Raw genomic sequence first — 25,791 nt, forward strand, 5'->3', positions numbered from 1 at the left:
CAAAGACTCAAGGACAACTTGCTGTTGGGACAACACTGCTGTGGTTCATTTCTTCCAAACCTTTGCTAGAACGGCATCACTTCAGTCTAAAACAAAACTACCATGGACAACTCCACTCATGTGGCTTTTGTTGGATGGGAATATTATTATGGCTACGTGGATCCAGTGATTGTAGACGAGAGCAAGTTGAAATACAACAAATGTAAGCCACTTTGCTGTATTGTATATCTTTTTTTTTTCTCTCCTGCATGAATTATTCCATCACCGCTTTCAGATTCTATCGTCATTGCATTTTGGATCACTATGGCCGCCTTTGTGGGAGTCCTCTTCCTCACACTGAATCTTTTGTCAGGCAGCGGGCGCTCACCGTGGTAAGGCAGAGTTTCAAATGTTACATTTTAAGCAATAGTGAACCACCTCATATTTGCAAACTTAGTTTTTTGGGGGGGAGCTTGTCCTTCCTTATTCCTTTGAAAAACTCACCTATTTGCAAGCCATATCAGAATAATACTTCTTTTAATTGGCACCATCTGGTAACAGCTTGATGCCAAGCACCTATGTTGAACTGAGAGGAGGCGCTTCCTCAAGTTAGGCTAGAGCCTTGTCTAATTGTGGTGGTTTGACTTACAGATGAAACAAGCACTCGGCATCTTTTTCGAAGGATTGTTCACTATCTGCTACTTCTACTGCTCGCGACTCAAAAAAAAAAAAAAAAAAGGCCGAACAATGGCTCATTTCTTGAAAAACTGGTATCAAGTTACCCTTAAGTCAAGGTACCACTGTTAAAAAAAAAAAAAAAAGGGCTCTGCTGCCATTTTGTGGCATCTCTAGGCCATTATAAACCTTCTGTGGGCATCAGTTGCAGATTTTCACGATTAACGGCCGGGCTTGGTCCCTATCCCCCGTGGATAGAGGGGGTTCACTGTACAATTATCATCAAATGCATAAAACTGCAGGTGAGACATCTGTGCTGTTTCGTTTGCAGGAGACGCCATCAAAGAAGAAGGCAAAGGAGACACACGGCATCCAGTTTAATATGAGCATACATGAATGATTACTGGATAAAGAAACGAATAAATGGCCTTGGACGTTTTGATGTTTATTCTTTGCCCTGAAAAAGTCAACTTTTTAACATGATGGTACGTACACAATGAACGAGATCCTACATAGATAGCATTCACGTCTTCATGGCTACAAAGTCCTGACAGACGGCTCTGACGGCCGATGCCAGAGCTTTACGCGGCTTATGCCCGCCTGCGGTCACCATGGCGACGTGAGACAGGAAGAGTTGCGGACAGTCGGCTCCACTCCACACCTCGTGGATGTACAATGACAGCAGGGACAGGGCCGCTTCTAAGGAAAGAAAAATGAAGAAAACATGGATCTGTATAATAAAACTTCTGTAATGTTACGTGTCAAATTGACCAATTGTAAAGTTACACAAATGTAGTCATTTTTCAGTATGAAACTTTATTGGCCATTCTACATGCCGATCATTACACATGGCATAAATATGGCTTGAAATGGTTAGTAACAGAGTCAATAATGAGATGTAAACAATGTTTATTAGGATTTCTGCCTCTCGCATTATTAAACAGACCCCGGGTCAAATTGACCCGATAAGATATTGCTGTTCTTGACAAACGAACGTTACAAAAGGTTAAAAGTCTCACCGCATTTCGCCTCATCTCGCGTGTCTTCTGGCTGGCAAGCAGAGACGACGGCTCGATGCATCTCCGGAAGTTGTCCTCGCCTCTCCAGCAAGCGTCTCATGAGGTCGGTGAACAAGCGGAAGGTTTCCCCCGTCGGCGTCTGGCAGACGCGATGGTAGAGGCGAAGCAGGTCTGCCTTGACTTTGGCGTCACGCAGCAGCGCATCCACAATCTCCCCGTGCTCCATCACGCTCTCTTCCAGCCAGCGCAAGAAGCCCTTTGAGCGTTCTTCGTCGTAAGAGTCCTCCACAAGGCACCCGAGGGACCACTTGGTGAGCAGGTGGGCCGTTTCCACAGCCGGTAGACTGGGACCCTCTGTGCAGTGTGGTTCACTGAGAGCAAACACAGGGCGCCAGTGCGCCAAGATGCTGCCGAGAGACAATTTGCACTCGGTCAGGAGACGCTGCTGTCGTCCTTCTGTCTCAGCGTCTTCTGACAGGTTCTCCTGATATGTGCGGGCTCGGGAGCCTTTACAACGAGTCTTGTCCCTTGTGGACCTTCCTGTTTTAATGCCATGAGGAATAGGACAAATGATGGTAAACGCACAAATATAAAGACTGAACAGTCCTGTCCACTTTAGTGTATTGCTTGTATAAAAATAGTAAAATAATCTCTGGAGTGCCTACCACCCATCAAGTACCCATTAAACAGCCAATGAAAGCGTAATTTGGTACTTGGTGATGAAGTGCTGCCTCCATGGGTGAGAATTACGATCTATGCTTTTTACTGTCTTTTGGGCTCACGTGCCCTTTGTAGTTCGCGCTCGCTTTGTTAAGACTCGAGGCTCAACTAATTCTGCCCGTAGTCGTCATTCTGATGAAAAACATTCACACGTTGACACACCTCGCAACAGAGAGGCCGGGTGAACAGTGGCTCATTTGCATGAGACAGGACCGCCCCCTTAAAACAAGCTGATTTCAATAGGTTAAAAGGGTATTGAAATTCTTGAAACTTGAAGTATATGTCTCTTTTTAATTTCAAATATGTTTGTTGTTAGCCCATAGTTTACGTGTAAATGTGCTAAATATATCTTCCATCATCCATCCATTTTCTACCGCTTATCTGAGGTCGGGTCGCGGGGGCAGAAGTTTTAGCAGGGACGCCAAGATTTCCCTCTCCCAGCCACTTCATCCAGCTCTTCCGGGGGGATCCCGAGGCGTTCCCAGGCCAGCCCAGAGACGTAGTCTCTCCAGCGTGTCCTGGGTCGTCCCCGGGGTCTCCTCCCGGTGGGACGTGCCCGGAACACCTCACCGGGGAGGGGTTCGGGAGGCATCTGAATCAGATGCCCCAGCCACCTCATCTGGCTCCTCTCGATGCGGAGGAGCAGCGGCTCTCCTCTGAGATCCTCCCAGATGACCGAGCTTCTCACCCGATCTCTAAGGGAGAGCCCGGACACCCTGCGGAGGAAACTCATTTCGGCCGCTTGTATCCGGGATCTTGTTTTTTCGGTGAGGTTAGGAACATCTTATATCATATCTTGTTTTATATTATTAAATGAAATTATGGTGTAGCGCTGGATGAGAGCGGATTCCTGATTTTTTTTTAGACTGCATATTTATCTACGTTTTGCTTAATTTCTCATGAAGTGATGCAAGAACCTGCTGAAGGAGGGACTCACCCAACAGTTCTTTGACTTGGTGCTTTTCAAACAAGGTCTGATTCTGGCGCAAGAGCGTCGTATGGCCAGATAGCGTGCTCCAGCACATGAGCAGAGTGACGGCCTCGGCGGAGGACAGAGGCTGAGCTTGCAGCGTCATTCGCCCGGCGCGTTCGCTGGCGCAGATCGCGCTCGTCCGATGCTTCAGAATGGACGAGAGGGTCTGCAGAAATGTGCTGAGCTGGGCGGCCTTCACGCCCAACCTGAAAAAACAGAAACATCAGCATCCTTGACCAAGACCTGCTTCTCGTTTAATCTAAATATTTACCTCAAGCGGCGGCTGACGGTCAAAGCCACGCATAGGAATTCGTTGATGAGTGTGAGTGGGAGACACTTCACTGTCTCTTGTTCCAATGTGGAAGTCCCTCCTCTGTTAATGGGGTTCTCCTTCTTCCCGAGGTTTGTCAACCACAGCAGGTGGAGCACATCTATGATGGAGCCCAGCAAATGTTGTCCAAGGTTCCTGAGGGCCACACCGTAACAGAAATTGAAGGGTGGGACAACTTTTGCGCTCAAGGGCCACATTTGATGTTTAAAATGGACAAAAAAGTAAAACGGTTTATTTTACAATTAAATAATTCTCTCTTTTTTTTTTTTTTTTTTACTTTTATTATTGCTGGTTAATTTACTTAGAATTAATTCAAATGTATTATTTTACAAATATTTTTCAATTTATTATTGACAAACCAATGAACCAATCATTTAATGATATGAATAAATGGAAATACAAAGTGAATACATACATTTTAATTAACAGATTTGCAGGAAAACGGCTAAATTATTGCAACAAACATGACAGGATTCTTGATGATGTAAACGCTCGGTGGGCCGGATTAAATAACGGGCCGTACATTGCCCACCCCTGCACTGGCGCATCCCGTGCGACTCACCTTTTTTCAACCATCTGTATGAGCCACGTCAGAAGGCCGCAGCTCTTGCTGAGGTCGTACGCTGCTTTAGTTACATGTGCAGCCTTAGACAACACCCTGATGATCTGCGCCTGGTGGACAAAGTCTGTCAGTTTTTCACCTAAACATTGACTTTGATGGCCATGTACACTGAACAAAGCCCATGTAAGACAGTGGGATCAAAAAAGAAACCCAAGTCAGAGCAGAATGGAAGAATGTATGCCAACTGAGGTAACAAAGTCCCAGCCTTCAGTCAACTACCTGAGCGTGGTCGTCACACAACGGGCTGCTGCCGAAGCCAAGAAGGCTGTGGAAGATTCCTTGCTGATTGCACACATCGTAGCAGTGTCCGTCACTTATTCCTTCCTCCAGGACGCTCAGGATCCACTCTCGCTCAGTCTTGTGCTATGTGCCAGCCAAACAAACAAACAAACAAACAAACAGTCAGTGCCCCCTCCCGTGACCTACGAACCAACATAAACGCATCAAGGTTGAATGCATAAGCGCGGCTTTGTTTGTCTTTTTAGGTCCCTGAGCGCTTTACCTCTTGGTCAAAGCTGTAGAAGAGCTTGAAGAACTCGGGCACCCTCCGCAAGTCCAAACTCTGATGGGACAGCAGGAACCGATTCAGAACTACGTACATGTAGTCCTCTGTGGGAAGGAGGCCAACAGTGGTCAGTGGTTCTCAAGATTTTAAGGGGCACCGAAAATAATACTTCTCTTCGAGTACCACCAGCATGGCATATTAAAATACAGTATACACCAAAATATAGGAAAATAAAAAACTGTGCTTAAATAATGGTTCAATTAAAATGTATTTCACATAAACGTTAAATAACAATCATACCCAAATAAATGTTTAAAAACATACACACAAACAGTTCTCAAAGATAAAACGCAAATGTACTGTATTTAACTGAAATACAACTGAACTGTATCGAAGCAGTGACTGAGAATCACTGAAATAGGCAACTCTAAAAAAAGTTTTTTTTGGGGGGGGGGGGGGGGGATCAATTACTTGCAGTGTTTTGCTATTCGCGGCACAGTAATTGTCCTATCCCCCGTGAAGAATATGGTATGCTGAAATTTTTGTCATTTGTATGCTCCCAAACAAGACTTTTTTGAAGCCCACCCACCAGGTTTGAGCATCTGCTGAGCCACTTTGCTAATGTACGTCGTCAAGACAAAAGGAAGCCGCTGATTCTGCTGGCGAACTCCGTTCTTCATCGTGTCCAGCAGGTACAGCAGCTGTTGGCCAGGAAAATTCAACCGGTGATTGTATAATATTTTTTCCCCCCTATTGACTACTTGCAATTATTTCTTTACCTGCTTCTTCTCTCTGAAGCGGGCGGCCTCCAGGTGCTGGTAGAAGCAGCTCAGCACGTGGTACGCCGCCGCTCGCGCCTTGCCGTCGTAGCTGCTCAGAGCCACCACGGTCAACCCGAGGGCGTGGGCTGATACGAACTTGTGGCAGTCCACCACAGACTCTTTGAAAAGATACGTCAGGGTAAAATGGGAAAGCCGAGCGGCGATAGGAGTGTGAGCAAAAGTCGCTCACCTGGTCGGAGTATGGCGCTGAAGAGCGGAAGGAGGAAGCACGGGTCGTACAAACCCTCGAGGTCGTTCACTGCTTTGTCGTAGAGCAATTGCGCTTTATCGGCCTGTGAACGTTCAAAACATGGATTTGCAATGAGGGAGGGGAAGCCACTGCCCCCAAATTATCCAGCTGATGGCGCTGTTATTCTTTGTCGCCAATACACTAGTGTCTGTCAAAAAACGAGACAGTGGTTTTATTCCTAAAAAGTACATTTATATTATTGTATGCCACTGTAACATTTTGCGCAATTTGAACATTACTACTGATCTTAAATACAGTAAAAAAAAAAAAAAACTTCAATTCAAAGATTAAACTAATGTATTACACAAACTTTAAATAAAAAATATTTAAAATCAAACAGTTCTTAAATATTAAATGTATTTAATTAAAAAATACATTATTAAATAATAGAAAAGATTATAAATGACATAAACAAAGGTCAATAGTTCAAAGAGGCATTTATGCTATGAACTCTGCCTAGCAACAAGGGGCCAACCTGAAGGTTTGAGGTTATAACATTTTTTTTGTAATATATAATTGGAATCATTTGTACTATATCGAACACTATATAGAGAAAATATTACATAGTTGATATATATCAATAGTTACATTAGTTGATGCTTGAGCCCTGTGAACTCTGCCTAGCAACAGGATGCCAGGCAAATGTGTAACAGGATTAGGCAAAATAATCTGAAAATACAATTTTCCTTTTATTAAATAATACTAATTCATATCATATAATAAATTTTATGCATAGTAGGCAAACTATTATATATGAATAATCTTAAAATAATAATGAAAAAACACATTGTAAGAGGCGATCCGCACATTTTTCCCAAATAAAAACTGTGCTGATGCAACAATCTCCAAAGCAAACCTGTGGGACAATCTTGCGATGCTGGGGAAAGTGCGCAATAGTCCGAAGCATCTTGTCGGCGTTCAACAATGCCAACAGGTCATCCGAGTGCGTCTGCTTCCACAGAGACGATGCCAAGCTCTTCCTGGTTTTGTGGTGCTCCAGAGCGGCTGGACCCCACATAGTGGACCTGTGGACGGAATTCCCAAAGTCTAGCGTGTGTATGAGCAATTTGTGGAATGAAGAACAAAAAACATGGCACTCACTGAAATTTGAGAAGGCTGACATTGTTTTTTTCATATTCCTGAAGAAGCAGCAGTATCGTCTGATCTGTTTAAAGAGACAGGACGGGATGAAAAAAAGAATCAGCTAAATTGTTTTGTTGTTGAATTATATAAAAGCTTTAAAATAATGAGGGGCGCAAAAGAAGAAATGAAAAATTCATTTAAATGTCGTATATGTAGACATTTTAATTCAAATTTTATTTGATGGGGCAAAGAACTTAATGGATCAGATCTGGATGAAACCTCGTCTGACATTACCTGTATTGCTCAGCGTGGCTCCATACGCTCCCAAAAGTACTAAGAAATGATTCATGTTGCACACTGCTGGACATTTCTTCACCAGACAGAGGAGGAGCGACACCAAGGCTTCTGAAAAGCAACCACAGAGGTCAAAATATACAATTCAAGTTTTCCGTTATTCTTGAAGTCTTTACGCACCTTTCGCATGACATCTGCTCGGATCGCCATCGTCTGAGTCCAGCATGGTGGGCAAGAACAAAGAGTGGCTGCTGGTCATCATGTGGAGGGTGGCTAACGGGATCCGATCATTTGCGATGTCAGTGGGCCGGTAGACCTCTTCCAAAAGGCTCATCAGGGTGGTGAGGAAGTGCTCGTCTCTGTAGCGGTACCTGCAGAAGAACATCTAATAAATACATTTTTCTTTGTGAAGGAAATAGAAGGATCCATGTCAACTTACTTCAGTCCATTCTTCACAAAAGCGTTCCAGTCGGCTGCAACGACGTCGTCAGTTGATGTCTGGACAGAGACGACTAATGTTCAAACTCATAAAGTTAAATCGAAAAAAAAAAAAAAAAAAAACTCCATCAATTGACAATTGAAAGAAGGAAACATACACTGACTCAAAATGTGCTTGGGAGAGTTTGTAAACCTACGATGAGGCTTTGCAGCCTTCCCAAGACGGTCTGCTCTTGCTTGGAGGTGCTTGTGGCCTGATCTTTGGTGTGACCGTAAACCGCAACCAGACACTTGAGGGCGGCTGCAGTCACACGCTTCCTCCACTTTACTTCTTCCTCCTGACAGTGGGACAGCTTCTCTGTGATGACGTCCACCAGCTGCCACCTGAGCGAGAAAACGACAAACAAACAGAAAATCTTACAAGTTCTGTGCCAATGACTTGTAAATGTGCGGTAAAAGTGACCTTTCAAAGCTGTCCGCTTTCTGCAGGGCGTCCGGGAGGTTGTGCATCAAATCCCCGATGTCGCCGATCTCTGCAGAGAGCTTGATCAGAGCCGCCAGTGCTTCAACCAATGTAGCGTCTTCTATACTTTCCCTGAGAGCAGACTGGATCATCTTGGCCAGGAGATTCTCCTTCAGGGACTTTAAAACCTCTTGTTGCACTGCAACGATATTTCATGAGCAGAACAGAGAGTAACCTGATGAGATGGATCAGATATAAGCATACCGAAATGTTTAGTGGTATACACCATTTTACGTTTAAATTACTGACAAATACCCAATCTGAATCATATTTGGGTCAGACTTCAATTGCGATTCAGTAGGCGCTAAACTTGCTAATTGGGATTGTTTTTCCATGTCAAATATAGATTGTTAACAAATGCAAAGTTTTGATGAGATCTGGATGAAATCTGGTTTTTCCTTTTCTTTTTTTGATTCGGACATTATTGCTTATGGCCGTGCATACTATTTTTATTCAAATTGGATTGAACTAAACTGACAGAAACATGATGTTCTCATGTTGAATTTACATTCCTGCCAAATGTGCAATTTGTTAACATTTGAATTCAAACCTACAATATATTTTTCATGTTTAATTTAAACGTCTGCAAAATATAAAACAAAGTACACGAGATTTGAACAGATTTGGCTCACATCTGTATTAAACCTGATTTGACATTACAGTGTTTGACACTGCATACACAAATTAAATTCAAATTGGATTGGCTCAGAGATCTGAACATGATTGTTATCATGCAAAATGTACATTGTTGCCAAATGTGCAATTGAATAAAAGTAGGCACACATCATTCAAATTGGATTCAACAGAGATATCTGTCATCTGAACATGTTAATGATTTTTCATGTTGAAATTACAATGTCACTAAGTGCACGATCGGATCAGATCTGGAGTTTAAGTTGGTCTGACATTACACTTTATGACCTTGCATAAATAATTTCTTAAAACATAGACAGAATTTAACAAATAACTTGTATCCATTATAAAAGATGGGGCCTTTTTTTAAATAGAGCATTGTTTCCTAATCTTTACTGATCCGAGGCATATATTTTATATTGGAAATCTCTCACTGCATAGCACTGACCAAAAATGGCACAACAAGTACATACTAAAATAATGATGATTTCCTCCCAATTTACAACTGTGGGGCTGTTTGGTTGAACACAATTGTTGTATGAATCATGACCGATGGATACAGATCTTAATTGTACGCTCTGCATCATGTGGAAGAGAATTTCAGTGTTCTGCCTCTCACTTTACGTCGTTGGCATAGAGGGAAGAACAAAGAGACATTATATGTTGGAAATGACGACTCTAATCTGACTAATTAGGTGACAATGGATAATTTCCCACTGCACACCCGAGGATCTGTGATGGCACACTCACTGTCATAGAGGATGATACCGCAAAAGCTACTTGGCGGAGGTAATAAAAACACCAAACACAAAGATAATCGCATATTTCGCTGCAGTTTTAATACAAACCGTCTTTGGGCACGGCCGGGTCCTCTCTCCCCACCACCAGCAGGTACGCTCTGATCAGCGGGAGGAATTTTTCCGTCACGTCGGTCATGTCCTTGACATTATACGGCTGAAGACACCACATCTCAAAGGAGAGCCGTTGCGTGGAGCAGTTGCTCACCAGCAGGTCAGCGATGGCCAGAGGGTCCCGGAGAGGACGGCGGAGGCAGTGGTGCAGTACGTCGGTGTGGACGAGCCGGGCGCGTCCGGGCTCACCGGACAGCGTCTGCAGTAGGAAGGCCTCCAGTGCCGGGCTGGAGCAGGACAGCAGCAGCGTGCCCAGGCCGCCTAGGTGAGCCTGCGACAGGACAATGCCGTCGTCCCGGTACTGATCGGTCTCCGTGAGAATTTGCAGCGTGGCCTGGCCGTAAACACTCAGCTCGCCTTGCGCGGTAACGAGCCTCTCCTGCGGTAGGAGCAGCAACGCCGACAACACATCTTTCACTTTGGAGGGGCCCATGTAGCTGTGAAGGGACAGGAGGGCCTGGAAAGGTCTGGATTGCCTCTTAAGAGTCTGGGAACGTATCTCCAGCAGCTCCTTGAGGACGGCTTTCTCAACAGCACCCAGGTACGGGGCGAGGAGCTCCGCTTGACCCAGCTCGCGCAGGGTGGGGGCGCTTAACATCAGCAGGGTGGTGATGTCATCGCTCAGCTGAGCGCACATGTGCTTCAGTCGGACGGTGTTCAGAGAGTGCGGAGGAAGAGCAGCCAGTTCCAGAGACAGATACCACTGCTCCAGACAGGGGTGCTGGAAGATGCACTTCAGTGCTGTGAGAAGCATCTAAAAACACAGAAGGACACTATTAACTATGGTGAACCACCAAGGTACTTCTGGGTGAACATGAGTGATTACCACTGACCGGAACGGAAAACGATGACGCAAACTTGATGTTTGGTGACAATGAAAATAGCAAACTATAATATTGGACATTAGTGAAATGCTTAAATATAACGTAAACACAGAAACGTGTTTGCCACATATTTTGCCTCCATTCAAAGCACATTGTGTTGACCTTCTGGTGTGTGTGGCTTGGCCACCTGCGTTTTGCCTGCTACTGTATCTCCGTAAGCTTGACACAGCGTGAGAAGCACTTGTTGTCACGTCACTTGAGGGTGAATTACGTTTCTCTCCAATCATCGTTGTTTGCTACAGTTGTGTGAAGGTACATTTTTAAGGAGTTTGTTGAACATAACGTTTTTGACTGTGAAGATTACATCTGGGAGATGACTACCATTGGTTGAGAAGCAGGATCAAGTGGTCATTATTACTTTGTATTGTCTACACCTATTAGCTTCAGTGGTAATTAAGCAATGCTAGCTTTCTGATAATTGTAATATCTTGCTTCGTTTTCCTTTTTTGTAAATGTGAACTTTTTCGTTCTACGGTGTGGGGTGGTGTTTTGAGGTGTCAATAATCATCTGGAAAGAAACTGGAGCGGGCTCAGTTAGCTTCTGTTGTGTCCATCAGCAGAGATTATACATTACACTGATCAAACTCCACAAAATGGACAAAATCATTACTCCTTCTTTATCAATAATCGATAAATCATATCATGTCCATCCCCAAGAATCTGAAATCCTAATTGAATATCTAAACATGTTTTTTCCTGACCTGCTCTTTGTTGGCCTCAACGTTGGACGACTGGTTCATGTCCAGGAAGAGATCGGATCCATCAAGGTTGTTTTGTTCTGTGGGCTCAGGGTCCGAAGGCACCTGCCAGCATTGTAGCTTGGACACTAGATCTTGGAGTATTCCCATTAAGGTCTTTAAAACTCCTGAGCCAGTGTTTTTTGAAAACTGTGCAGAAGAAAACCAAAATTAACAATGTGACTGAGCATAAACAGAGGATTTATCTGTATAGGCTCTCTTACGCTGCCAAAATTATCCACTGCCGATTTGACATAGAGTAAAACCTGCTTTATGGAAAGCAGATGTTCGGCGACCGTGATGGAACCTATAGCGACCTCCATCTTTGTCCTGAAGGTGTCCTCCAGCATGGGACACAAGCCGCCCAGGAACGCAGCTTTCAGCAGGGCCGTGAAGGAAAGCGTTGACGTTTTGTTCGGCGGACATTCCGATGATTTAAACTGCAAAGATAAGAAAAAAATTATTGTACTGGCCATTTCATTAGGTACACCTCTTCACTGTGTTTCAAATATTAAGCACAAGATGTTTTTTTGCTCCTTTTCCACAATAGTCACGTGAATAACAAAACAAAACAGAAACTCAAATGTCTACTTAACTTCAAATCTATGTGCATAATAATTTTGAAAACAACATAATCTGATGCAAACTGACCAGCTCCTCTCTGCATTGCTGCGGCAGCCACTTGAAGTAATAGTGGTGAAGCTGCACGATGGAAACGTGAGCAGAAACGGGCGGTTCGGAGGAGCAAGAGGACGCCAGCTCTTTGTCGTACTGCAGCAGACCCAAGCACAGCGGTAGCGGCTCTCGCTGGCCGTGCAGGACGTGGCATAGCACGGCGGACAGGTACTCAAACACAGCCCCTGCAGGGGGTAACACACACACACACATGTTATCATTCAAAAAGTGTCTTCCTTTCATGTGGAAAAATCTGGTAAATTTTGAAAATGAGGGTTGAGAATGGAAACCTGGAGAAAGGTTTGAAAAAAAAAAAAAAAAAAAAGTGACTTTGGTCACTTAGTGTTCAACTGTTAAAACTTTGCAAATAAAATGATGGGTTGAGAGTGTCAAGTAGTAGGGAGGCTGGAAATTATTACAATTCTAAAAGAGCAGTGTTTGAAACTTTGATTGACTGTAAGCGGCTTTGACCATAAAGCAGGATGGTTCTGACATAGACAGAATGGTGGCGAGAGCACCCAAAAACATTTATACTGACTTAAAGCCTCAATTTAAATACAACCTCAAACACCTACAATCAGATATCAATAAAATAGATATCAATTTCGACTTGCATGGATTGATGTCTGAAAGTTGCTGGAAAAAAATAACTCTGCTACTACATTGGTCACCTTGTCCTATATCACTCAAAATCAAATGGATCAAGGTGGCTGGGAATGTTGAAAAATTAAAATGCACTGATTGGATCTTCATTACTGCCACGATCTAAAATCAGATATCACTCAAACTCAGTGGGGTTCTTTCTTAGGCATAGGAATGAATGCTGAAAGTTAGGATTTAAAAAAAAAATTTTTTTTTCTTACGATGGGTATACATCACAGAATTCAACCTCAGTTGCCTTGGCCATCTCATATGATTCAAAATCAATTTGGTTCTTATTCTAACGATATATAAAAAAAAAAATTTAAATTAGGATTGGTTGAGGATTACTGTACTGTTTAATGATGTAATATATCATATTTGAAATTTTGTGTAAATATGCATGTGTTCGTTACCTTTGTCTGGGGTAAGTTTGTTGCGGGCCTCCAGAGCGGCAGGGACAGCCACGCTGAAGGGGAACGTCTGTAGGACGAGATCCTCGCTCAGAGGCGGGCCCAACTCCTCTGCGTCGCCTTCGTTGCCCTCCATGATGACATCCAGCATATCTAGGACGTCTGGCGGAGAGAGCGTGTGGTTAGGTGGGTACACACGTGCTGACAATCGGACACAAATTGGAGCATTTTCTCTGTTGAATGTCTCTGAAAGATTATCCAGAGCAATTATCCTGTGATACAGTCTGTGTTCAAAGAATATTTTTTTTCTCAAAAATCCTGCTGGGGAAACCGTTGGCGCTGACAAGCATAAATGATAAACCTGTTCAATACCTACTACCGCAAATCCTTAGTTGAGAGGTCAAGAAGTGAAATGAAGTGTGCCCTTTTGCCGGACACAAATAGGTGTGTAAGTTGCTGTGTTGAGCATTTTGTAGGGTACCTCACAAAAGTGACTAGAACCTTCACATTTTTGTTTTTGTCATTTCACAGGACAACGATGAAGAAATGACATTTTGCTACAGTATAAAGTAGTCAGTGTAATGCTTGCATAAAATGACTGTCCCCTCAAAATAACTCAAGACACAGACATTAATGTCTAAATCGCTGGCAACAAAAGTGAGGACACCCCTATGTGAAACTGTCCAATTTATTTGTGTTCAAATACATTTGGCACGTGTTTAAAAAACAAATACAACCCCCCCCCCCCAAAAAGGTTTTAATGAATTAAAATATTTGTTTAAAGTGTGTGAGAAGACCTGTTTTGTTGGGGGGTTCTCGAAAGCAGCCAGTGCGAGGGAACAGTCAAAGTGAAAGATTGTTTTTTTGCCTTTCTCCCAAATGAAGCAACTAATAGCCCGTGTAGTCTACTTTCTTATTAAAATTTGCCTGTACTCCCAAACATTTACTATTGTGTGTAAATGCCAAAGATGATTTTAATGACTTAAACCATTTGTGCGAGTGCGCATATTTGTTTGCCCATGTGTGATGTCACGTCAGCTTTCTTTTTGTGTTGAATAACTTAACTACTGAATACAGTTGTTTCTGTAACCTGGTTTCATGACTGTGTACATGGTATATGCATAGCGTTGGTGCTTTGCTTATTATTCTTTTTCTGCGTTGTTACAGACCACAGTAAAACAATGAAATTAAACGCAATACCGTTGTTTTAAGTGCTTTGATGACATCTTGTGGCCTCTACAGGCAATTACAAATCACTCTTAGGGGACATTAATCACTGCCAGGCTTCCCAGTTAACATGGATATTTGACTTCTAATGCCGTCAATGGCAGTGAATGTGTTAATTACTAGTGGATTTTCACAATTTCCCTATCCTGTACCCACTTTTTGAAGAACGAGGCATCACATGCGAGAGACTGAGAAGGCTTACCGTCGATGTGGGACACACAGACACTGGCGGCGTCTCCCTCCTGGTTGCTGAGGTTGGACTGCTGGTAGGCCGCCTCCTGCACCAGGCTGGCAACTTTATCTGTGTACGTGTGCGAATGGCATACCAGCTTGACAAACACCTACAAAGAAGAAATAGACCATTTATTACCAATATTGACGTCATGAGCATTCTACAAAATCACGTAGATGCGCTTGCTCACTCTCTCCAAGAACTGTATGACCATCTCTTGTTGGCCAGGCTCTACCAGGTCCAGCTGGTCCAGCCAGAGTTCAAGTTCAGCCCAAGTGTACTCAAACACCCCGCTGTCCTTCAACACCTGAACAAAGACCGGCACCAATGATATATGTACAGTTTTTGATACATCAATGAGGATTTGTTTTAATGATGAGAAGGTTGTCTTCCAATTTAGTAGTGCATTGGTACTGTGACCAGGCTAGTAACTATTCATCCCTCCATCCATTTTCTGAGCCGCTTATCCTCACAAGGGTCGCCGAGGGAGTGCTGGAGCCACGGATGGAACCCCGGTCCTCCGAACTGTGAGGCAGACGCTCTAACCAGTCGCCCACCGTGCCGCCGCTAGTAACTACATTTACTTAAATATATCAAATCAATATTCACCATTAAGATGACTTGAAATTCCATTAATTCGTTCCAACCACCAAAACCCACCACAGTATATTGTTGTTATGTTTTTTTAATAGGAATGTCCCATCCATCCATCCATCCATCCATTTTCTGAGCCGCTTCTCCTCACTAGGGTCGCATGCGTGCTGGAGCCTATCCCAGCTATCTTCGGGCAGGAGGCGGGGTACACCCTGAACTGGTAGCCAGCCAATCGCAGGGCACAAACAAACAAACAACCATTCGCACTCACAGTCATGCCTACGGGCAATTTAGAGTCTCCAATTCATGCATGTTTTTTTGGGATGTGGGAGGAAACCGGAGTGCCCGGAGAAAACCCACGCAGGCACGGGGAGAACATGCAAACTCCACACAGGCGGGGCCGGGGATTGAACCCGGGTCCTCAGAACTGTGACGCTGACGCTCTAACCAGTTGCCCGCCGTGCTGGTTTTTTTTAATAGGGATGTCCGAATCACAAAAAAAAATTTCCACTGGAATTCGAGTATCGGCCAATGCCAAGTCCCGATCCGATACTTCGGCAATGCATTAATAAAATCTCCTTTTTTAATACTTATTGTCTCCTTTTATAGGTTTGATAGTTGCTATACAATCAGGCTTGATAAGTTACAGCTTGTATAAACAACAGGCATTTTTGTGGAATCCCATCAATCGTCTGTTAGTGCTTTTCTTTTACACACCACCACACAAACTCGAAAACTAAGCTATTACTGTTCCATTTAGCAATATCTTTGTACCTCAAGATTATGTTGTCACTTTGTGAGCTTTAAAAATTTAGACCAAAAAATAAAATAAAAAATAAAAATCTGATCTTTTTTGTCACTCTGCTGAAAATTACGCGATCGGCCCTGAATTCCGTTCGCAAATTCAGATCGGGGCAAATCTAGTTTTTTTAATAAAGACAAATAGCACCGTATTGTATTGTATAAAACACAATAATAAGATAATAACATAATAATAATAATAATAATAACAATAATAGATTTTCACCTTACTCAAGAGTCCATCCATACCTTCTGATGGGAATCGACACAATCGTTATGAAATATATATATTTTTTTAAAAATACATTTGTTAAAACCTTACAGAATTTATTAATTTTACATCTCACTCACTACAGTAGTACAACCACTGTTTATTCGCGTTGCAAAATCCAAGCCCATCAAATCTGGTGGGATATATTGTGGTCGCCCACAACCAAGCACTTGTAGCTTTCATGTATGACTTGAGCTTGACTTTAGAAGCACAGGCAGGGTGTAGCAGCCAAATGGGCATGACTCATTGACCATGATCGTAAACAGTGAAAATACATACAGAGCTCGTCGTCTCATAGCATGTTACCCACAGCATTTTGAGCTTGCCAATGCCCAAACCATGAAACTAATTAAAAATAGCCACGTTTGAAATGTAAATGGGATTGCCATGACATAAAGCCATTCAATTTTTGTCCTCATTGGAGTCACGGGTGAGCTGGAGCCTATCCCTGCTGACAAGGGCGAGATGTGGGGTACGCCCTGGACTGGACGCCAGCCAATCGCTGGGCACATATACAGGAGGTTCCTTACTTTAAGAACCAGCATCCGAGTGGAGGTCTTCAGGTGGCCGCAGCGGCTGCCGACAAACATCTTGAGGAGCAGGTAGAGTACGGATTTCTCGTCGTTATCAGCAGCTTCCTGTGGGAAGAGAACCCTTTCCATCAATTCCCCATTGTTGTTATTGTGCTTTGAGTGTAAAATTACTCCCTCCGGCTTTTGAGTGGCTGAATTGGTTTTATAGCCGGATATTATGCGGACAGATTCCTTTAAATACCTTTTCACATTTTGAAATGATGATGACAGCTGCATGCGTCACATAAAGGGATTCGCTGCACCCGTGATTCTCTAAGTGGTACACGAGCTCAAACTGTGTATGATGTTACAGTGGCTCAAACATTTTTTAAATCCAGTACAATACATTTGTTGAGTACTGTTCAGTTGTATTTAACTTTCAAGTAAAAATGTGCATTTAATCTTTTAGCACAGTTTGATTTTAAACATGTATTAACTGTAGTTACAATTTTTGTTGATGTGCAATACATTTTAATTGAATCATTATTAAAGTACAGTTTTTTCCCCCTATATCTAAGCACACTCTTATTGTTAAAATGGTGCTTTATGTTACAGTGGCTTACAATAATAAAACCTCTGCCTTGTTTTTGATGAACACCTGTTTTGTCCTATTGGTTTATGACAGTGGTACTTGGAGAGACGTTTTTTGAGGTAGTACTTGGTGTAAAAGGTTTGACAACCACTGGGGTACTATGACAAACGTATGCCACAGACATGTTGTTAAGAGACCCAGGAGCTTTTTTTACATTTTTATTTTGAATAAAAATGCATAATGCCTCTCCTTCAGAGGTTCTTCTTACTTGAAGACGGAACCACGAGAACTTGCTTGCAGGAAGGTCTAAGGCCAACTGCAGTATCTGATGCTGCAGGACGGGGGCAACTTCTTCGCTCACTCCCCCCTCTGACACAATGCCTTTAGACGATGATTTAAAAAAAAAAAAAAAAAAAAAAAAGTATTACTGGTGTTTTGTGCTCTGACAGGCATGTGTAATTGTTACAAAAAGAATACCATTACCTTTGAGAAGCTTGCTGAAGTCAAATTTGCACTGAGTAACCAAGTGTGGCACAACATTTTGGTAAAGACATATGACCTGGAGAATGAGCGCTTTGAGCAGGACGACCTCAGGTGTCTCAGGAGCTGCAACACACGTGTACACACGTTTATTCCGGTTAATTATCTGGATTCCATTAGAACGGGACAGTTTATTTTTTTCCACCAAGGGCTCCCTAAAAGGATAATTTGGTATTTTGCGATTTTATCCTTTTTAAAGGCCCCTTATGAAATTCAAGACCCTCAATATTATATCATGATATTTCAGAAATTGCGCGATATATTTTTCATATCCTACTTTGGACATCTCTGTATTACAAGAAGAAACAATATACAGTAATACGCGCTATTTGCGAAGACTAAACTTAGCTCCTCCCCGACATACAAGGATTGTCTCTCAGTCAGGATGTATCACTTGGACATGTTTTTTGCTTTTTTTCCCCAACAAATCTGGAGATAGGTTACACAAAAAAATCCTCTATAAGGTCCTCTTTACCTGTCCGTTCCGCACCCGCGTCCTTGTTTGTCTTACTCCTTTCGCCGTCCGTTTTGTCCTTTTTGCTGAGCGACTGCCACTTTGAGACAACGCTCGTCATATCTGGCAAAATCTAGCACAAAGAGATGCATTTTGATAAAGGAAGGTCAATTTGAAGGTATTAAAATGCTATTTTATGGTGTTCACCTTGCTCAGCATCTCTGTGTACTGCTGAACCAGGTCGGCCATCGTGTCCGGCGTGTAGACGTCGGAGCGGTGGTCCACGAGGAACCCCACATTCTTGGCTGCTTTCTTCAAGATGAAACTCATCATGGTGAAGGTGGTGAGCTGCACCGCAGTGTTCGCAAACTGGCGGGAGAGGAGGCGAGCAGATTATTGGTCCAGCCCAGTGATTGTCGAAGTGCTCCTTCAAGTGGTCCTCAGTGCGTGCTGTGTTGCGAAGTTCTTAGCAATGAATTTATGAAACCATTGCATCTCAAACGCCATCTTACAACCAAACACACGCCACTTAGGGACAAACACGTGGATTTATTCCCACCTGAAAACATTCTGTTATATTGAACTGTTAAGTACAATACATTTGCATTTAATCTTCAAGAACTGTTAGTTGTTTTTTTTAAAAAACCTATTTAGTGTACTGCAAATGTGGTGGGATGCTCACATTGAGGCCCTGCGTGAAGAAGGCCTTGTTGCAGATGGGAGGCAGCGAGACCACCGTGATCATGGAGAGCAGGCGAGGGAGAGGAACGTGCTCGCTGGTTTGGAACACAACGCTGAGCTCTGGCTGCGCTTCGTAGATCTGACGTGAAAGAAACAATACCAGTGATGATATTAGTTAACAAAAACACACAGCACTCTTCAATAGGCACACTGACAATATCGGATGAGAGCCAATATAAGATCTATCTATCTATCTGTGTGTGTGTGTGTGTGTATATATATATATATATATATATATATATATATATATATACACTCCGATATATATATATATATATATAATATATATATATATATATATATATGACACACGTTTATGATTGTGACCATAGTTTGAACTACACTGTATCATATTGAGCTCCTAATATAAAGGTAAACAAATAATGAATACGCTAATAACGATTATAAATAAAAACAGGAACATTACTATATAAATTACTTTCATATCCATTTTGATGATATATTTTGTTCTGCATGATTCTCACTTTAGATCAAAACAATTTTTAATACATTTATTGGAACATAAAATCTGTTTTTTGTCCCATATTAATATTAGAATTACTTTAATTTCTGTGATTTAAATTTATATTTAGAACAGAAATTGCTCCAAGTTACAGTTTCTTTTGATTTTCAATGTTTGTATTAACTTTGACACTGTCTTTGGATATTAGTTTTTTTTCCTTCATTTTAATACCTACCTTGGTAAATTAGTAAAAATGATTCATGCATAAAATATAAGTAAGTCATATACACTATGATAATATAACTATATATATATAATATGTACATTAAAAAGGCATCTTTTCATTTTCAATATTCATTTCAAAATAATATAGTTTCTGTATTGCTTTACTTTTTAGATGTTTTCTCCTTACTTTCCTGTAGCACATCAATTAGAATTACACTTTATTGTTATCAGTGTTTTCAATTTCTATTTACATTTCTGCATCAACTAAAACTGCATTTTAGTCTGTATTCTTTGTGTAATTCCTTTTTTATTTACATTTACCTTCTTGAGCAGCCTGACATTGTCCTGCCAGGCGCTTTTGAGGCGGGGCGAGTACGAGTACTGCGTCTCTTTGAAGTATCGTGTGAGAACATCCGGACTGGCTTTGAGCGTGCGGACCACCAGCTCGGCCACCAGCTCGTCCTCCGTCGCCTGCTTCAGGCCCACCAGGAACTGAAGCAGGACGATGTTGCCCGCTCTGTGGAGAAAGTTGAGGTCGTCATGGACGGTGTGTTCTGCATTTATGTACGGCAGATAGTGATGCATAGTACTTGCCTGCCAGCCGTGCCAAAGCTGGCATCGTGGAAGCTGATGCCGTGCCTCCGGGAGCAACACAAGTCCAGAAGGAAGCTGTGAACCATCTCCCGCACCACTGCTATCGAAGCAACCTCCGAGCCATCCTCCATCTTTTAACATTGAAATATAATTTAGACCAGCAGTCCCCAATAAGGTTGCAAAGCGGTGGAATTTCCCAAAAAGTTTCAGGTAAATTTCCTCGGGAATTTAAGATGAGGAATTTTGGAAATATTCCACATTCACTTCAGTTGAGCGGCGGCAGGCATATCTGAAGCTTCTGCCTAACTCCGATTTTGGCAAGCAGCACAAAGCAAAAAAAGCAAAAAAGAAAATCCACCAAGCGACAGCTCGCAACTTGAAAAGCTTGTAATTTGGAGCACAGGTTCCATGAAATCTGGTTGTTTTAGTCAGGATTTCATTTTTTCCCCCAGGCCAAAAATGATGACACAGACAAGACGCGACAAGAACTTCCCAGAAAAAGAAAGCTGAATTTATGAGACAACATCAGCAGGCCTACTTAGAATACGCGTTTTTTGCTATCCGTGATTCTGATGCACCAAGGCCGCTCTGCGTAATTTATGGCAACAGACAAAAATGAAGCAATGTAGTCTTTAAAACTGCCAAAAAAATAACAATGACTTTGTTGCTTCGACTTCCAACATCCCATCTTGGTGAAGTGGGACTTTCTGCAATGATGGGAGACCAAAATTGTCTCCCATTACCCCAAGATGTTACTGGCTTGCTGAAGAGGAAGAACCATAAGGCTCTCGCTAACTACAACAACTATTATTGAGCATATTGTTTAGTTTATTTTTTTAATAATTTGTTTTATTTGTTTCCATGCCGCTCCTGAGAAAACAATCTGTGGAGCAATAAAGGGTGGGGAACAAACGCTGATTCAGACGAACACTGACAAAGATCTTATTCAACTGAGACAAAAACTCACTTCGTTATCATCCGCGGTGGCGTCCACAATCCCGTTCCATTTATACAGCGATGCGATATTGGCTAACAGCGCGGCTGTGAAAAAACGCACCTTTTGCGTTTTGCTAATGGCCTTGTTTAATACAACCTGCAACGAGACAACACCAATAAACATCATCAAGAAATTTACATCCAGACAAATTAAACTGGAACCACAATCACATTTTGAGGATTTTGTTAATAAAGGCGACAAATTATGAAGCGTTGTCATGGCTTGTGTACAATTAACAACCGCGAGATGACACAACAAAATAAATATTGTGCGCGCTGCCTGAGCGAACTGTTCCACTAGATTGTGATGTGACAGTGCAGCTTTGTATTCTCTTCTAATTTACACAATACTGCCGCCACACACAGTTTCTCTGCCTTTGACTTGGGAGTTCGGCCGAGCAAAGATCTTCCATTTTAAAGCGACGGTCAAAGCCAAAAGCTGAGCAGAACTGCACTGCTAACAGAGATTAGCTTTAGCCAACAGCGTTATCAGCATTAGATTCAGAATCATCTGTATTTGCCAAGTATGTCCAAAAAACACACAAGGAATTTGTCTCCTGAGGAAAAAAAAAAAAGAGCTAGCTTACTAGAACAGATTACCATTATTTGGAGTTATTCATAGGAACTGCGGGTGTGGGCTGAATCCCATTTAACATGAGTTTAAATGTAAACGCGTGAATCTGAACACAGCCACATTCCCAGTTATAAAAGGGTGTGCACACTTGTGTAATCACATTACCTCAGTTGTTTATTTTTACTTCCCCTCTCGAAACGAATTATTTTGTCCTAATTACGTTTTGCAGGCTATAAGTCACATTAATGCTTTTGAAATAATTTATCTTAGTGTCATTTTTGTTGTGTCACAAAAACCTGCCATTTGAACACACGGGTAGGCTTTTTATCTCCACTGTATGTACTAAAATAGATGAGCGTGCGCTTACCCTGCTTTTCAGCGTGGACAAGATTAAATTGACTATTGACATCCTGTCTTCTTTCAGTCCCGTGCTCAGAATCACCGGGAGAAGCTCTGTGGCAACACATTAACTCATCAGCAACGTGCAGAAAAATAAAAGTTGCTTGGTGATGATGACTCATGCTTACCTTTGACTTCTAGTATGTGTCCAACTGTTGCGTTGTCCCCAGACACCAAAAAGGACAGCGCAAACTGGATGAAGGCCATGCGGACGTCGGGTCTTCCCTGGGAAAAGTAGAGAAGATATACACTCCGTCCGAAAAAAGCACAACAGTGAGGCCGATTTGTTACAATACCTTTGGAGGAGAGTGTATTTGCACGTAAAAGGTGCTCACAATCAAGTGACATTTTAGTCATCTTCTTACCTGCTTGTCTTTTCTCCTTGCCAGCCCAGAGAGGGTTTTATTAATGTAAATGTGACTTAGGATCTCTCTGGCAGCTTCGGGCCCTTGAGAGATCGAAGCGGACAGGAGGCTCAGACACTGACGCACCAATCTGGGGGGGGGGGATTGTTTCATTGAATGAGCGGTACAGTATAGGTGTTTTCGGTATTAGGTAGGTATTGTGACAAACGCATGTCAGATGTAATTAAGACACCCTTAAACTGTAAAGTAAAATGCATGTCTCCTTTCAAGCTAAGACATTTCTGCTTTCTTGCAGTTGCGTTAATGTGACCGACCTGTGATTTTCTGACTGAAAGCTGCCTTGAATCAGCTTCATGTGGCCGGCAACGATCTTTTTCACGATGGCGTTGCCCACCATGTTGAAGTGGGTCAAATCGCTGGCGGTCCTCAGGAGAATCATCTCCAGACTCTCGAAGATCAGCACCATCTGCACACACACCCAAGATCCCATTATTAGACGTTCATTTTTAGGACAAACTGAAGTAAGACATTCAAGTTCAGTTCACCTCTCTCTCCGTTTGTTTTTCTCCTTCCAGCAATTTGAATATTTCTGCACACTCCATGGAGATTTTAAGGTAACCTTCAACCACATCATACAGCTCAGATGATGGAAGTTTCTTGGCGGTTGCTATGAACATCTCAAGTCCTGTCACCGAGAAAAAGATAAATATCAATATGTCTGCTTTATGAGTGATTTTTTTTTGAAGTAAAATGTTTACCCTTCATGGCTTTTGTAGGGTCCTTCAGCATGCTTTTAAAAAGAGTCCCGTTGAACTCAGTCATCTTTACTTTCTTAGCCGCCGTGTTGGGCTCCAGCGCGTCATCACTGGGACGCTTTTTACCCATTCTTAAATATCTAAACTAACCATAGACTTAAAAAAAACATATATACATAAAATCTCCGTCATGTGTCATCGGAAGAGTTCTACCACAGTACAATAGGTGCATCCACGTTGCGGTGGAAACACAGACAACCCGTTCGACGGAACTGTCACCCGGGAGGAAACAGTGACTGTTAGCAGAATGGTTCCGCACAAACGCATGTATATAAATCAAAAAGAACTTTTTAGATAAACAAAATTATTATAACTATTGCAAAAATAATAAGACTGATTAAATGAAAATGATTGATGACGATGATCAAATCAAATTTATTTCTATAGCACTTTTTCATCTTTAATGACATCAGAACAGACAATTAAAGTTGTCAAGAAAAGAAAGAACCTGCCCCTTGGATCCCCACATATACTGTAAACACAAAAGACGTCCACGTTTAATTCTCTTTGTTTTATGTAATTTAATGGTAAACTTTAACTTGGAGTGACGTTAAACTGCTTGAAGCCTCTTTTCTGAAGATTTGTTGATTCTGCCAAACGGCTGCTTGTTGTGAAGTGACTTGCGTTTTACTGCCGCCATACATCGCTCGTGTCTCAAGTTTGGGCAAGCAAGTCAAAGCAAAAATAGCAGCCGAAATGACTGCTCGTATCTAAAAAAAAACAATAAGTCGGGCCCCTCGTATGTCAAGGCACCACCGTGTAGTGGAACCTCTTGCATACCATCATTTCATGGCACAGTATGGCAACATAAGGTTTCGCATAACGTGCAAGTGAACTTGTTTGTCAGCGCTTCCTCTTGCTCTATCCCACAGACACGTAACGTGAGGCTTTAACTGAACAAGAACAACTTTTGCTTAGATGAAAATTTGTGCCGTTAAATGCCACATCCCAGCTCCTTTTGACTTTTTTGTCCTGACCTTTCGACCTTTTTGTTTTGAAGGTTAACTTTGAATACCTGTATTAGATGTATTCTATTTTAGAATGTTTCTTTCTTTGATTGCATAGAGCAACAATAAGCAAACATAGAGGGAGGCATGTACAGTTGTAACTTTTCAAACAAAAACAACTTTTACGGCACACTGGCAAATAAGAGGAGTGGAGTCACGTGGGCTTACATAGAAAGCTAAATCGAAATTCCAACACAACCCAATTGTCTGAGACCTGCAATCTCTGTGTCTTGAGAGAGCTTCCCTACATGAATCAGGTAATATAATGAAATACTTGTTAAAAACACAAACTGATGATCAAACAAACCTAACATTAGAGGCACTTTCAGTTTGTGTAGTTATTTTAGCTAGCTACTTTTGGTGTGGTTTAACGGTCACGAACCTCGAAGAAGGAACATTTATATGTTCTGGGCAGGCCCTCAGAGATTATGCCAACAAGCTGGCTGATGTTCTCAACCGCATCTTTAATGTCTCAAGTCAAGTCAAGTTTCTTTGTATAGCCCTTAATCGCAAAAGAGTCTTAAGGGCCTTCACAGGGTCACAGTTTGCGCATGGAAAAATTCAAAAACCTATTTGGGCAATAAAGGAAGAAACCTTGAGAAGGGACCACGGATGGAGGCCTCCCCCTACTAGGATGACCGGGCTGCAGTGGATGCCGAGTGGGCAACATTTATTTAACATTTATTTAACATTTATCACATAGCGCCTACCGAAACAACACTCCACTAATCTCTCTCCCAACTGGAAAACAGAGACTCCTACATCATTTCATCATCTACAGCTGCGCCATTAATGCTTTTATCAATTTCAGACTCGCCCATAAACTGTCCACAATCAGCCTGAATGGCTCCTAGACCTGCTCACTGGCAGGCCGCAGTCTCTCAAGACTTCAGCCAGCATTGCCACAACTACGGGCACACCACACGGATGCGTCCTCAGCCCCATCCTGTACACCAGTGTTTCCCAAACTTTACTGCGGCAAGGCACCCATTTTATGTAAAACAATACAGTATCTCATAGCATACACACTGCCAAAAATGTCACAAAAAGTATAAACGTCTGTCTGCAGCCAAGTCACCATTGCAAATGAGAAACTCATTCACTGCCATTGACAGACATTACTGTGTACTGTATACCAACAGTATCAAACTGGGCGGTCACTTTTATAGCTTCTTTTTAATCTCTTACATTATGTTGGCAACTATGTGGACGGAAAGGTAAGAATTGCATCGTTCATCAATATTGTTCACTTGATGATACAAAC

The 25,791-nt window shown here is 42.3% G+C and overlaps 1 protein-coding gene across 1 annotated transcript; it reads right to left on the reverse strand.

The window, feature by feature from the left end:
* Positions 1-1,044: 1,044 nt before the first annotated feature.
* Positions 1,045-23,702, reverse strand: urb1 (URB1 ribosome biogenesis homolog). The gene is made up of 39 exons (XM_061682404.1): positions 23,464-23,702; positions 23,251-23,390; positions 23,020-23,171; positions 22,706-22,835; positions 22,469-22,565; positions 22,309-22,394; positions 21,339-21,464; positions 20,372-20,502; positions 20,099-20,294; positions 19,031-19,168; positions 18,556-18,717; positions 18,370-18,481; positions 17,838-17,960; positions 17,623-17,735; positions 16,781-16,888; positions 14,775-14,891; positions 14,555-14,693; positions 13,129-13,287; positions 12,050-12,258; positions 11,623-11,838; positions 11,363-11,548; positions 9,715-10,531; positions 8,174-8,372; positions 7,908-8,094; positions 7,712-7,770; positions 7,453-7,643; positions 7,273-7,383; positions 6,997-7,060; positions 6,752-6,920; positions 5,836-5,938; positions 5,604-5,764; positions 5,414-5,525; positions 4,822-4,928; positions 4,539-4,682; positions 4,260-4,369; positions 3,638-3,832; positions 3,331-3,572; positions 1,674-2,213; positions 1,045-1,353 (listed from the first exon to the last, which is right to left on the reverse strand). Exons 1-39 carry the CDS (start codon positions 23,588-23,590, stop codon positions 1,178-1,180), a joined length of 6,654 nt encoding a protein of 2,217 aa, XP_061538388.1. The 5' UTR covers positions 23,591-23,702; the 3' UTR covers positions 1,045-1,177.
* Positions 23,703-25,791: the final 2,089 nt, after the last annotated feature.

This window comes from Phycodurus eques, chromosome 7 (assembly GCF_024500275.1).
Source record: "Phycodurus eques isolate BA_2022a chromosome 7, UOR_Pequ_1.1, whole genome shotgun sequence".
Lineage (NCBI taxonomy): Eukaryota > Metazoa > Chordata > Actinopteri > Syngnathiformes > Syngnathidae > Phycodurus > Phycodurus eques.